General features: G+C 34.9%; 2 protein-coding genes across 2 annotated transcripts; one reads left to right on the plus strand and one right to left on the minus strand.

The window, feature by feature from the left end:
* The first annotated feature begins 1139 nt into the window (after nucleotides 1–1139).
* On the plus strand, nucleotides 1140–5411 carry LOC132271021 (peroxidase 24-like). The gene is made up of 7 exons (XM_059772258.1): nucleotides 1140–1490; nucleotides 1614–1805; nucleotides 2077–2242; nucleotides 2665–3024; nucleotides 3265–3343; nucleotides 4051–4144; nucleotides 5259–5411. The coding sequence occupies exons 1-7, from the start codon at nucleotides 1140–1142 to the stop codon at nucleotides 5409–5411; spliced, it is 1395 nt and encodes a 464-aa protein (XP_059628241.1).
* A 120-nt stretch (nucleotides 5412–5531) lies between these two features.
* On the minus strand, nucleotides 5532–14622 carry LOC132295009 (uncharacterized). Its single transcript, XM_059793084.1, has 2 exons — nucleotides 14449–14622; nucleotides 5532–5956 (listed from the first exon to the last, which is right to left on the minus strand). Exon 2 carries the CDS (start codon nucleotides 5947–5949, stop codon nucleotides 5782–5784), a length of 168 nt encoding a protein of 55 aa, XP_059649067.1. The 5' UTR covers nucleotides 5950–5956; nucleotides 14449–14622; the 3' UTR covers nucleotides 5532–5781.
* Between the last annotated feature and the right edge of the window lie 404 nt (nucleotides 14623–15026).

The raw sequence follows: 15026 nt of genomic DNA on the forward strand, positions 1-15026 counted from the left end.
GTTACCTAGTAGGGAATCAAACTGAATCACCTTGTATGACTAAATTTTCTATAAAAAATCATATAAAAGTCAAATCCGGTTACATCTACTCTCTTACAAGAGAGTGGTGAAGCCCACCACACGTTTGTGAGAGAGTTGCACAAGCTGAATCAGCCTGTATAGCATTGTTCTTTTGAATATTGTTTGATTTTTTTTTTTTTTATTTAGCACATCAAACTAGGCCTTAGTGTAAAACGTGTAAAGTTCTCTCAGGCGTTATCTACAATTTATTATTATTTCTATTTTTATTTTTATTTTTATTTTTATTTTTTTTTGCTTCTTTTCATTTTCTATATCTTGGAACGAATTCCTCCTTATAACCTTGTTTGTACATAGTTTTTTGTTCCTTTGTAGAATTTGCTTTACTTACCCAGAAAAAGAACTTAAAACAATAACTAGGAGTGTCCAACAAACTAAAAGCTCTAAATAATTATTCTTAATAATGTGCTAATTACTCTTTTACCCCTTACCCTAGTTTTCTCTTTCTTTTATTTATTTGTTTCTTTTTAAAATAATAAAAATAAAAACTTTATCATCAATTTTGTCAATCCACGTCTTTATTTATTTAATCAGCACCTTGTTAAAATATTTATGTTTAAATCCCAGAGTATTCACTTTATGTAAAATAATGTCAAAAACTGATATATTTGTTCCATTCATACATTTACCTAACCCAAGCCCAGTTAACAGAATTTAGTGTTCTTATCCATGCTAGTAAGAATACATATTCAACCAAAATGTGTGTAAATTTTTGTGGGACAAAAATGGTCAACCCAAAAACTTTCAACATTTATGATTCAATGAACTACATTGTTCAATAATAGAAAGCAGCAATTTTTATTTGGTTGACTTCACTTGTCATTCTATAACCCTCATCAAATCATGTAAAGCAGACTCTAAAAGTCTACACAGTTTTTATATATGCTGAAGCTCCAAGAATTAAGGTAGTTGGTGGTATGCGATGCCTATATATATAAATCATCCTGTGGAGGTTAGATTGTGCTTTCAACAAACAGATAAAGATTTGAGCATTGTCTCAGTTTCACTACACCACTATAACAGTATAGCTTTGGTATTGTTCATTCTTTCTTTAAACAAAAATGAGGGCAAGAGAGAGCATTCTCATTCTCTTGGTGTCTCTTGTTTTGCTTGGGGTAATAGGCAGGGTTTGTGAGGCAGATGGGATGGAGAGGAAGAACTCTAGTAACAATAATTGCGACGACAACAGCAGGCCTTGCCATGAAAACGGAGAAGGGGGGAACGGAGATGGGAAAAATGGAGACGGGGGAAATGGAAACGGAAACGGAGATGGATTGCGGAAGAACTTCTATTGGAATAGATGCCCACAAGCTGAGAAGCTTGTGAGGGACATCACATGGAGCAAAGTTCAAAATGACCCTACTTTGGGTGCTAAACTGCTTAGAATGCACTTTCATGATTGCTTTGTTAGGGTATGTCCACATTATATAACTAAATTTTGTTCCCATGACTGACTCAAGCATGTGTCATCCATTACTTGCACACACACACACATTCAGATTCATTATCACATTCATGTTGTGTGATTGTGGCAGGGATGTGATGCATCTATACTGTTAGACAAAGTTGGGACTACCCAGTCTGAGAGAGATACAATACCTAATCTCACCCTGTCAGGTTTTGATGTACTTGATGATATCAAGTCACAAATTGAGCAAGCCTGCCCTGGCATTGTTTCCTGTGCTGACATTCTAGCCCTGTCCACTCGCAATTCTGTTTCCTTCCCAGTAAGTTTCTATGCAATATAACACAGATGTTTGTGCATTTGAAAGCAATTTCAACTAAGCATAAGTTTCTATGCAATATAACTCAGATGTTTGTGCATTTGAAAGCAATTTCAAGTAAGCACAGTGAAATGTGTGTTTGTGTGTGTGTGTGTGTGTGTGTGTGTGTGTGTGTGCGCATTTGAAAGCAATTTCAACTAAGCACAGTGAAATGTGTGTGTGTGTGTCTCATATAAGCCTTTAGAATTGATGTATCAAATTTCTGTTCTTATAGTTTAAGCAGCCCATGTGGGAAGTCCTGACTGGAAGAAGAGATGACAAGATTTCTCTTGCATCAGATGTCAATGGAAACATCCCATCACCCTTCGCAAACTTCGCCTCACTTAAGCAAATATTTGAAAACAAAGGTCTCAATCTTATTGATCTTGTTACATTATCAGGTAAAATGTTATATATCTATAGATTTGGATGTGATACATATATACGATATGTCCATCTAGGTAATCTATACACATGAAATATCTGTATGTATATGTGCATATGCAGACAACAAATTATCATCACCTCGAAAGAAATTTTGTTTAAAACAGAAGCACACATCATTAGCCTTACAATACACACGCACACATTATTATCAAAAAAACAAAATATACACACACACAACATATATAATCACCTTTATATAAATGTGGTATCAGATGCACACATCATTAGCCTTGCAATGCGAGCACACACATATAAATGTGGTATTTATGATATGTCCAAGTACTAGTGTTGAAGTCATAGATCATATATATGTATATATATGTCACACACAGGCAACAAATATCAGCAACTCAAAAAGATAATTGTGTTTATGCAGGTGCACATACCATTGGTGTTGCTCACTGTGGAACTTTCTCAAGTAGGCTTTACAACTTCACTGGAAAAGGTGATACAGATCCTTCTCTAAATGCAGCATATGCTGAGTCCTTGAGAAAGCAGTGTCCAAATCCGGCTAACACCGCGACAACTGTAGAGATGGACCCTAAGAGCTCGCTCTCATTCGATAGTAGTTACTTTAGCATCTTAAACCAGAACATGGGGCTATTCCAATCTGACGCGGCGCTCCTGACAGATAGAGACTCAGTGAGGATAGTGAAACTGTTCGAGACACCCCGCGCTTTCTTCAGAGAGTTTAGTAGGTCAATGACGAAGATGGGAGCCATAGAAGTACTAACAGGTAATGCTGGAGAGATTAGGCAAAAATGCCATGTTGTGAACTCATAAATTGATCATCTGTGGAACCATTTGGTGTTGATCAGATCTGTCTGCATTCATCATTCATTCTTCAATTAAACAAATGGGTGGACTCAATGCCTGAGTGGATAAATATCAACCTCTAGTTCAATCTTCGATAGACCTAACTTTTTAGTGTTAGAGATCCTTTCTTGTTTTCTGCTTCTGTTCATTGTGTCAACAGTTTACTTGACCTCCTGGGATGTGAAAGTTACTTTAGTTTGTACTCGGATACTGACCGGGGGTCAAGAGATGATTGACCTGTAATAGCTATCACAGTTTAAAACTCTCATGCCCCAATGCCTACTATGGGGTGGCTCAATGTACTTTTTCTTGTGTTTGTTTTAACCTACTTAACAATCAAAAAAATAACAAGAATGTGCCTCGTAACTGTGTTTATCCTGTCTATCAGTTCATTCAAATCCACAGGATTAAATAGTAGAATCATTATTCAAAAGCATCATCTAGTCTAAGCACAAAAATCATCGGCTTTGAGATTATCACCATTGAAATGCAAATCTATGTTACCTGGACACAAGTATGGGACTTGTCAGATCTCTAAACAGAAGGACACATGGACACTGCTAAATATTCATTTTATTTAATTATTTTATTTCATTTTCTAGAGTAAAGTTATGTTATTATCTAATATAGTGTTCAATATTAAGCATTTAACTCATATTAAAGTAATAATATAATATAATTGAATGATTGAATATGCATTTTAAATACATGTCCATCCAAAAGTGTCGGACACATAGATGCAGATACCTCATAAGAAAACTCAGCAGTATACAAGTTATGGTATATGATCAGCAAAGCACAATGAAATTTGCTGGATGAGGATGGCACCTTTGCCAGTGATACATGCAGCAATAGTACTACTTTGCAAGTGAAAACTTGCTTGCATCGAAATATATAAAGGTTGACTAATCTAGCTAATAATGAATTCAGTAAAATGAAATGACAGAATTATACCATTTAAGGATACAGAATGCGTAATGGATTATCCAGGAATAAACATTGAATGCAGGACAAGCTTGCAGTATATCAATTGGTTTCTGGTAAGAATGAGACGAAAATTCGCTTCAGAATGTTCAATAAAGCAAGTTCTAAGCCACCCTAAGAGAACTATACAATCTCAGTAAGTTTGTTGGACTAGATAGGATTAATAGAATTGAAGGAGAAACATCATTGACAGCATTTTCAGATAGAACTCACCGCTATCACCCTTTTACGCAGCGAAGTGAGAGCCTTATTTGGTATCCTCAGCAATAACATGTCTGCTAGATCCATATTCTGTTTGTTGGATCTCTGTTTAAAGGACCGGTGAGACCACTTCTTTTAATGTAGTTACTTTCTAGGGCAAAAAAAAAAAAAAAAAGGCTCAAAGGTACAACATTTGCAAGATTTGAACACAAACCTGAGATTAAATTGATATGGTCATTCTCTGTATTTCTTTTGATTCAACCCTCTTACCATCAGTTACACCTCTTAGGATCAGGTTTCACGGGTTACTGACCCTAATATGATCATTCAACTTTTTCCCACATAGCCTCATTCCATTCAAAGATAGGATCCAGGATAGTATAAAAGGGATAGCCCAGTGCACGAGACTCCCGCCATTGCGGATTCTGGGGAGTCAAATGTACGTAGCCTTAGGCCCTTAACCCCGCATGTGGAGAAACTGTTTCCGTGATTTGAACCCTTGACCTCCAAGTTACAATGGAACAACCTTACCGCTGTGCCAAGGCTCACCCTCAGATCCAGGATAATATGACTTAAGAAAATCAAGGTAAGGACATCCTCCTTTCTTGGTGTAGAAGGTAGGACTAATCCACCTACACATCTAAGAGTTGAGGTATCTCCTCCAGAAGAGGAGATTAAGGGTTTAAGTGTCTCTCTACAGGCAAAAAGAGTGAGTTGTTTACCTGACCCAAAAAAATTGGTAGATAAACTATAATACGCTCCTTCATTACTAAAGGTATTTTGTTGGAAGAATAATAAAGGGAATGGCAGTTGTAGCTAAAGTGAATTAGGACATGCCTTAGAGATTTGCAAGTTCCCTAGGTGTTGGTTTTATTCTCCACTTGAACCAATCCCAAGGCACAGAATTTGAAAAAAATAAAATAAAATAAAATAATAATAATAATAATAATAATATAAATTGGGTAACAGGGTTTGGAGACAGAAGTAACATTCATCCAATCTTTAGAAAATGAAGAAGCTGAAGATTCAATCTGCTTCTGGGAGAGGAGGGAAAACAATCTGCTTCTGGGAGTTAAAGATATACCACATAATTACAATGATGTGTCAAACATGTCTGTATGACCTAAAATGAAGTCAATTTAGCATTGTGAAATAAATTATTTCTGTCCCCAACTGATATTGAGAGAATATATATATATATATATAATATATGGTGCTGCATTCAAACCCATGAAGATCCCATTTCAACATGTGAACCATGTCTTAGGAAACATTATGCAAAAGGGTAACAAGACTGTCAAGAGATGAAGATTGGCACTTACATCAAAAAGGTTATAATCATAACACTAAAAACAAACAGCATCCAAGTTCTACATCAACTAGCCAAAACTAGTCTAGAGGAAATAGAAATACCATATTGATCAAAATTCCAAAAGAGTGAACAATAACAGTAGACAAGGGCAATGATCTACCATTACAGAAGCCTTCCTACTCACTTCATCTTTGCCTCAGTAAACAGAACGTGGCGATTCACCCGAGGATCATATTTCCGGAACTCAAGCTTTGTCGGGATCCTAGCCGGATTCTTCCTCTTCACATAGAAGAATCCAGTCCCAGCAGCAGAAACAAGCTTTATGAAATTCTTCTTTTGATTACCCATTCTTTTACTGAACCATAAAAAACCCGGTCAAATTTGCAAAACCAAGTATTCTTAGCCCAAAAAAAAATTCAAAAAAGAAAAAGAAACTACAATAATAAACAAATTAATCCATGATTTTTTTTTTTCCTCAACCTGAATTAATCCATGTTTGTGCACAAATTTTGTTTCCTAAAGACAATTGTTTTAGCCATTTCAAATCCCCAATTTGTTGTATTATTCAGAATACCTAACAAATAAGATATATATATTTATGTACAAACACACATAACACTACACTTGACTATGTAATCATTACCATCTATGATTTATCTAAGCATAAAAAAAACTTGAAGATTCAGTTTACATAAATTGGTGACTGAAGAGTGTGTGTGTGTGTGTGTGTGTGTGTGTGTACACAAACAGATATGTACAGAACTGAAAGAAAATTATATGAAACGAGTGATAATTTGAGATTTACTGTTCAAATCTTCAGGGTCACCGGGGTTTATCGAGAGACTTAAATAGTGTTGGTTTTGTTAATATTTGAAAAGACATAATTACCCTAAAGAATTAAAGTTATTTCCAAAAGTGTACTTTGTTTGCACGGTGCATGTCAGCAGTGACCGTCCCTCACATCACATCCCTCTGCTCTTGAGAGCCCTCTTACGCTTCAGTTGGGAGAAAAACTCGAAGCAAAGCTGAGACGAAAAGGTAAGATGATCAAACTACTGGTTTTTTTCTATTTGGTTGCTGAGAAATTGTGGGAAGATAAATTAGAAAACTTGTATTCCTCCAATTTTAAAGGTTCTAAATCTTCATTTCTTTCTTATATTCAATCAGTAAACAAACGGCTTCAATTATTTGTTGTTTGGTTGCTGAGAAATGTGGGAAAATAAATCAGAAAACTTGTATTTCTCCAATTTGAAGTATTCTATTCAATCAGTAAACAAATATGGCTTAAATTGCTCACTGAAAATTTGTCTCTTTTTTTAATTATTGTTTTGATTAATCAGAGGATATTGAATTGGTCAGAATTGGGAGATGGTGATAACTATGGATGTGGTGGGAGATCCGATTCCAACAGCGGCGGTTTTTATGGCATCGTCAAAGCATGTTGTGACGAAATGCAAGAGCAAAAACGTTGCGTTCCTCAAATGCAAGAAGGATGATTCGAACCCTGAGAAATGTCTCGACAAAGGTCACCAAGTCACTCGCTGCGTCCTTGGCCTGCAAGTATATATTATATACAAACATATACATGTATATGTGTCTATATATGTCTATTCATATGATGTACTCATTAAATTGTTGTCACTTGCTTTTCTTTTATTCAAGATGGATAATGGTGAGGAATTATTCATCTCAAATGTTTTCGAAATCTATTGGTTTTCTATGAAATGCCTTTTGAATTGAAGAGGGTCCTGAATTTCTTATGATTAAGTAATTGGATTGAAATTAGTGATCGAAGTTGAACATCGTGCAAGTTTTGCGCAAAAATGATGAAATTTTCAGGCTTAACAACATTTAAATTTGACAATGGTAGAGTCAGTTTGTGTTGATGTTTTATTTTCTTTATAATAGGATTGCAATGATTCTTATACTGAGGGGTTGTTCACCTGATTGTTATTTATCTACTTGTCCATTATGTTAATGGGATTGCAATATTTTTGTTTTTTTAGTAAGTAAATTTTATTAACACGCTTAAAAACTTGAATGTTGAAAAAGGCAGCACTTCAGCAAAAAAATCAAAAACACTACAGACCTAGGATCTATGGAGACAGACGACAACAGGGCAAACCCTTTAGAATCTATACTAGATCAGTAGACTCATCGAAAGAAATAGTGATACAATTCAACATCTTTACACACTACAGCGTCAAGCAGCATTTTCTAACGCATCCAGTACACAGCATATTAACAAAGAAATTATGGAAAATTCCTTTCCATTTGGATCTATTTATTTGACTGATATAACTCAGTAACTGGCAAAGAAGCCAATCCATGATGAACAATAGAAGTAATTCTGTTTCAAGAGAGATAGTATCTCTGTTGGGACTAAAAAGGATAGACATTTCTACAAATGTGTCATGTTCATGTCTGACCGTTGTTGGATACCAGCACTTCATGAATACTCTTGGCCAAAATATTCTAGACACTCCCAAACACAAATATTATATAGTAAGAAAAATCTTAGACGAAGTCATGTTCTACAATATTGAAAATAAGAGGTACACATCCCAAATATCTACTTTTTCTTTCTTTAAGGAAATTGGCTTTCACTTGTTAGTAACCGAAATAGGGCAATATGAGATCATAGTCAATTGTCCTCCATTCTTTCTCTGTCCAACAATGGCTATCGACATGCACTTACTTCTTTACATAAGTCTTTCATCATACACATGGTCTTCACAAGTCAAGAAATTGATACTTTTTAACATAGTGCAAGAATATAATTGTAAAATTATGTCGAAGATTAGGCCTATTTCCAGTCTTTTGCTCCCAACACCCCGTATATGTGGGACATGTACTGTATAATGCACTTTCATGTAAATAAAAAATTAAAATTTTTATATGGCCATGTATACAGCATGTCTCCTACCTTATCAGGATTTGATGTGTTGACATGTCCATGTCTTATTGTTTTCATGTCCCATGTCCATGTCATATTGTTTAAATGTCCCATGCCTACATCTGAGCTTGTGCCACTTGGGATAGAATTTCTAAGAATCATGTTTTTTGCATTCTCATATGCTGTGAATGGTGGCTCTTATCTGTAGTATGCAAACCATTATGTAAAGACGTACCTTATATAAATTACTTCCCAAGCTATAATAACTTACCATCAACCCTTTGGTCATGAATCATGATAGACCATTTTTTTGTGATGTCAGTATCCACACCATATATCAATGAACAGCTAAAAGCTTAATGTTCATGATATTCTAGTGCTGCTCTGCATAGTACAAATTAGTGGTTCCAATGGGAGCATCTCTCATGAGCCTGTTTTGACTAGTTACTACTAAACCCTTCTTTTAGTCCCTAATAGAAACCATATACCAGAAAGAATGATGCTGAGATGCAAAATGACCATATTTTCAAAAGGATTCCCCTATGACTTCCCAATATCATTTAGAAGTAGGTAGGTTTTGTTCTCGAAGTATATCATCTAAAAAGCACGGAAACGGATACGGGACACGGATACAATACAACACGGATACAGTAACACGGCAAATCCTAAAATATTAGGACATGGACACGGTAGGGACACGGCAAACAAGAAACATATTTTCTATATATATGATGTTGTACTTTAAGAAATTAAGAGTAATATTAAATTTTACAATCTCATAAAGAAAAAATAAAAACAAATTTGTGTTTTGCTGGAAAAAAGAAAGAATGATAGAAAGAGGGTTAAGAAAGAGAGGGGGAAAAAAAAAGAGGATTAGGGTTTTGTTAGAAAAACAATTAGGCCTTAGTTAAAAATAAATGTAAGAATCCATAGAAGAGAAAAAAGTTCATGGGGAATAGAGGAAAAAGGAAAAAGAGACGAAAACAAATTTATTGTGAAAGGAAAAAAAGAAGTATTTAGGGTTTGTGAAGAACAAGAAGAAGAAAGAAAAGAGGAGGACAAAGAATAAGAGAGAAAAGAGGAGAGAGATGGAAAGACCATTCACCAGAACCGAAGCTTGGTTGGTGGGACAACAAGAGAGTCAAATATGATCGTGCAAGAGTTCAAACCTTTGAATTAAAATATAAGAATAAATATCTAATTGTTTGAATATAAAATTGTTTCATGAAACAACAAGTTTTTATGTAATTGTGTAATTAAACAACTCCTAATATTTACACTTCAACTCAACATTATTTCTAAAACTTTCTTAAAAATCCCCAAAGAGTGGGGCACGCGTGTCGGACACGTATCCATGGCGTGTTGGAAGCGTGTCCACGGCGTGTCCGGATATTCGAAAAAATATAAAATATTCGGACATGTATTTTGGTGTGTGTCAGTGTCCGACACAGATTCTTTGCCCTTTTAGGCGTGTCCATGCTTCCTAGTATATCATCGACACTACATTTTTACTTGTTCACTTGGTACTCAAAAGATGAATTACGAAACGTCATGACATTTTCTTTGTACTGTTTGTTTTCCAATTTGGAGGTATTTTACTTTAGAGAGAAACATGAAGTAAATTTTGCTCTCAAAAGCAAAATATGTAAATTGAAAATGCTACCCAGATGGTGCCTACATTAATTAGGGTATTGTTCTTATTTTCAGTTCACTTTATATCACATGTTATCAAAGTATCATGATAGGATGGTGAATTACTTAGTTGATTGAAAGCTGAGCTTTTTTCACATTTTTCTTGTGTGATTTTTTTCTTTTTCCTTTGAGTTGGTTTGAGAGTTTTTGGAATATTGAATTGTTAATGTTTCATTCAACTTCGTGTGTTCTACTTGTGTTGTGATTGTTGGTTCCAGTGAGGTGCTGAGTATGACACTGGTTTAAAGGTAGACATGATTTATATTTACCTTAGATGTAAGCTTCAAAGCCAGGCTTAATGTATGTTGTGTACCTGCAGAATTTATGAGACATCACTCATCTACTATGCTAATAGCTATTGTGACTTACTTCTTCCTTGCCTTAATATAACTATTTAGGCTTTTATTTGGAAATACGTCAGCGAGGATTTTAGTCACTAAATAGCATTAAGTTTACTTGATTAGAACCTTAGTGGTTTCAAGCTAAAATTCAGAATAGCAACAAAGTTCGAGGTCAAAATAATGCAGGCGCTAATTGAATTCATTTTACAAAGAATTGATTCTGATATTCTAGTTTTATTATTGTTTTTTAGGGTAAATTACTATGACCTCCCCAGAGGTTTGGCTTTTGCACCATTAAATTAAACTTTCGCATAAATCACTCTGATACCCCTTTCAGAGTTTTAATAAAAATCCTAACTTCAAAAAACCGGTAATGCCTTTTTACCATTTTTACCATCAATATGATCATATAAGAATACCAGTGATTAATAAATAAGAATCAAATTACAAATTTGTCCTCTGTTAGTCTCAATATTTCCTTTCCTACACCCTTCTTGTCCATTTTTGAAAAAAAAATTCAACTCCATTTCTCATTTCCTTCTCACTAAAACCTCACCACCTCCTATCACCACCACCACTGCTCCCAATCTCTCTCCTTCTCTCACCACTGCCACGGCCATCTTCGCCTGTGAAAAATCCCCCATAGCCTCTCTCTAAACGTTCGCCTCCACCGCCACCCATTGCAAGTCTGCATCCCCATTCTCTCTCTCTCTCAAAATCTCTCTCTCTGTGACAAAACTCCAATGACTATTGAAAGATCTGAAATCAAATAACGGATCCAACAAGGACGAAATCAAGCCAACAGAGAAGTCATCCACAGAAACACTGTTGACAAAATGAGTATCGACCTTCCTTCATCTTGCACAACAAAAAAGCCGACTTCAGAGTTTGGTCTTTCTCATAGGCCACTGACATGCAAGCTGCAGCAATGAAACCCCATTGCTGAAGGCTTGAATTTGCGAAACCCCAAATCTAAATAAAACCAAAGAGACGCAAATGGACAATTTGGTAACCCAGAAAGATTTAGCATGAAATTTGATATAAAAAAATAGAGTAAAATAGGGCACTTGCATTATTTAGAAAGGTTTTCAGTAGGTGTCTGGAGAAGATTGTGATGTCGGATTAGAGGGAAGGCGGAGCAAGAGATACGACAAACTAGTAGAGAGAGAGAGAGTCGGTAGCAGTTGGGATAAGTTACAGTGATAGCTTAGAAGCTGTGATGGGATGTAATATATATATATATCATATTACATAGTGATAAATCTGTCTTTTGAAAGAAGAGATAACTGTGTAATTTTGCAGCTAAAGGCCATCTCGGTGTTCAACGAAAAGATTTTGACAGACTACCGTTATTTAACGGCTAGGAGTCTAGCTGTATATTTTACCAAGCCTCAAGGGAGGTTGATTACAATTTTGACCAAAAGTTTATTTTGAGACTACAAAAGCAAAACCTCAAGGGTCAAGGGGGTAGTCTATTTTGTATCTAGTGACAATCCAGGCCCAGACATTAGTTAAATTAAAATGAGGAATTTCTCCTCACCATTTTTTAATTTTTAACTTGACAAAACACATCAGCAGTAAAAATGATTTTTCACACAGAGGTGCTTCATGTGCATCATGGTATTTGCTTTTAAAATATTATACACTAGTTCTTCATCATTATGAATGCTCACCCACTAATCTGAGGAAAATGTTTGATATTTTTAATGCTTCAAGCCACACTGCTAAACCTTAAAAGGATTTTCCATATTATATGAATGTATTTTATTTTTTATTTTTTTGTATAATGAATAATTTACAGAAATTTTTAATCCTGTCTCTCAGCAACCATACAAAGCATTAAGGTTTACATTAGTCTCCAAGTGAATTCTGTTACCAGAATAACCTGGAAAGAGGTTTTAACAGTGCTTTGATCACATCAATATTAGGAAGATAAAATCCACAATCAGAAAATGCGACCAAAAATCTACGCTTAATTATAAATAAATAAAAGAAGAAGAATCAGGTAAATGAAGAATAATAAACACTAACTAGATAGGGCTGGCCCTGAGATTCCAAATATTTTGAGAGGCCCTAGGCGAACTTTCAAATGTGAGGCCCTCAAGTTTCACGCGCGAAAAAAATTATAAGAGTGCGAAATTTTCACACGATGTTTTCAAATTCTATAGCTAATATAATTGTGCATCTATGCATTGTGCATAAGACAACTAACTAATAACTATAAATTTATCACCACCAACAAATAATTGTGCGCCTATACAATGTGCATAAGACAACTAACTAATAACTATAAATCTATCACCACCAATAAATAATTGTGCGCCTGTGCAGTGTGCTTAAGACAACTAATAACTATAAATTTTTATCCCTACCAATAAATAATTGTGCACCTCTGCAGTTTTCATAAGACAACTAACTAATAACTATAAATCTATCACCACCAGTAACTAATTGTGCGCCTGTGCAGTGTGCATAAAACAGGTAACTAATAACAATAAATCTATTAATTAAAGAGTGTATTATATAACATTATTTTCCGTTGATCACCTCCTTTTGCATTGCCCTGTGGTGAACGACTGTTGGAATCTCATTATTGGGTTGTTTGGCATGTGTTGCGTTCTACTAAGGAATTAATTCATGTCTGGAGAGGCTGTCAAGTGAGAAGAGACGTTCGCGATTTCTGGAGAATTGTGCCGCATTGTGTATGGTGGTGTATTTGGAAGGAAAGAAATAATAGGATGTTCGAAGGGAATGAGACGCCTACGGCTATGGTCAAACTTTACATTCTTCGTTCTCTTTTCAATTATGTGAAGAGGAGCTTTTGTTCTTCTTCTGATGATTTAATTACTTTCTTGGATTCTTTGGGGCCTTAGCCCCGGTTCCTCTTTTGTAATTGGGACGCGTTCCCCTTTTGAAGGCCTTTTTTAATGCTATTTTTACTTATCAAAAAAATTAATTAATTAAAGAGTGCAAAGGCACAAAAAATTTATAAGAGTGCGGAATTTTCATTAATATGAGATGATAAGAACATAAAATATATTACTGCTAAAAACACACAAAAGAAAACCCATCAAAAAAAATTAAAAGGAAATATTCAACACAACTTAGTCACAAAAATCAAAATTCAACTTTATATCAAAGTAAATGTCAAAGGCAAATAACCTCACGAGATCCTAAGAAGAGTGTCCTGATAGCAGTGAAAGAAGATCACAATTAACATAAAACAGATGGAGAATCAAACCAAAACAATAATAACTAAGCATTGCCAATCATACAATAAATATAATATAAAAAAATATCTAAAGTCAAGCAGTTTGGTCGAATGATCTCCTGGCTGGAGTTTTCACTGGAGCTTTGTGTGTGTTTTGGTGTGTTTTTTTTGGGAGCCAATTACCCCTTCCTTGATTTCAGGATGAGGAATCAAATTTAGTAGCAGTGATTGATTGATCATTGCTACAGAAGACCTTTGCAAATGAATAGAAAAAACCATTAACTTTTGTTTTGTTAAAGCCTGCTCTTGATTTCCATGTGTGTGTACAGTCTGATGGCAAGTGCTTTGAGCCTTTGACAGTATTATTAACTGAAATTCTAGCTGACCTAACTTCAAATAACATCAATAATGGTGGTATGTATCTTCATATAAAAATAAAAAATAAAAAACCCTTAATTTGTCACTTTTAAGTATGAGCATAATTTAGAGATCAAAAAAGTTAATTATTACCTTAGGTCCTCAACCCACTAGAAGGGATCCTTAATTTTCGTAGGATTGAATGTGAAAATGCAAAAAAATTATGAGGAAAAGGTGTATGGTTGCTGCTGTTGTGAGATTGGAGTGGACTTAAGGAGAGAAAAAAAAAAAAAAAAAAGGATCGATTCATGCAAAAGGAGAGAGAAGAGAGAGAGAGAGGATGAACATACCTTTTCACGGTGTCGCCTAAGCCTGAGGCGATAGCGGAGGCTGCGTCCTGCGGAGTGTCGAAGCAGATTGATTGTAGAGATGGAGGCGCGTCTGTGAAGAGCTTAAGGGCAGAGTAAAATGACTAAATATGACTCTTCACAAAGGATATTGGGGAGCTGAGTTCGAAATTTTTACCTATAGAACCAAAAGACGACATCTCGCCTTATGTATTTCAATTTTTTTTTTATCTCAAAAAAATATATATCTATGTCTATATATATATATATATATATTAACATTTTTTATTTTTTTCACATAAAAAATATTTATAAATAATTTATTTTAATAATTAAATAAAATAAAATAAAAATACCTAATGATTTTCTCTTTTTCTTAATGATTTTTTTATTCATAAACATCTCATTAAAATTACATATCCACCGTCCATTCCATTCTAAAGTGAGATTGATGACTTTTACCAGCTCCCCACAAAGAAAGAGAGTATGTGCAAGTACGCCCTATCTTGCCTATGCTACGAGGTTCACGAGTACCTTTGTTACCTCATTCGAACCAACACTAGTTGTTCGTTCTAAAGAAT

Source organism: Cornus florida, unplaced genomic scaffold (genome assembly GCF_030987335.1).
Source record: "Cornus florida cultivar Cherokee Brave unplaced genomic scaffold, ASM3098733v1 CherokeeBrave_3.0.0_Hap2_Chr01, whole genome shotgun sequence".
NCBI classification, from domain to species: Eukaryota; Viridiplantae; Streptophyta; class Magnoliopsida; order Cornales; family Cornaceae; genus Cornus; species Cornus florida.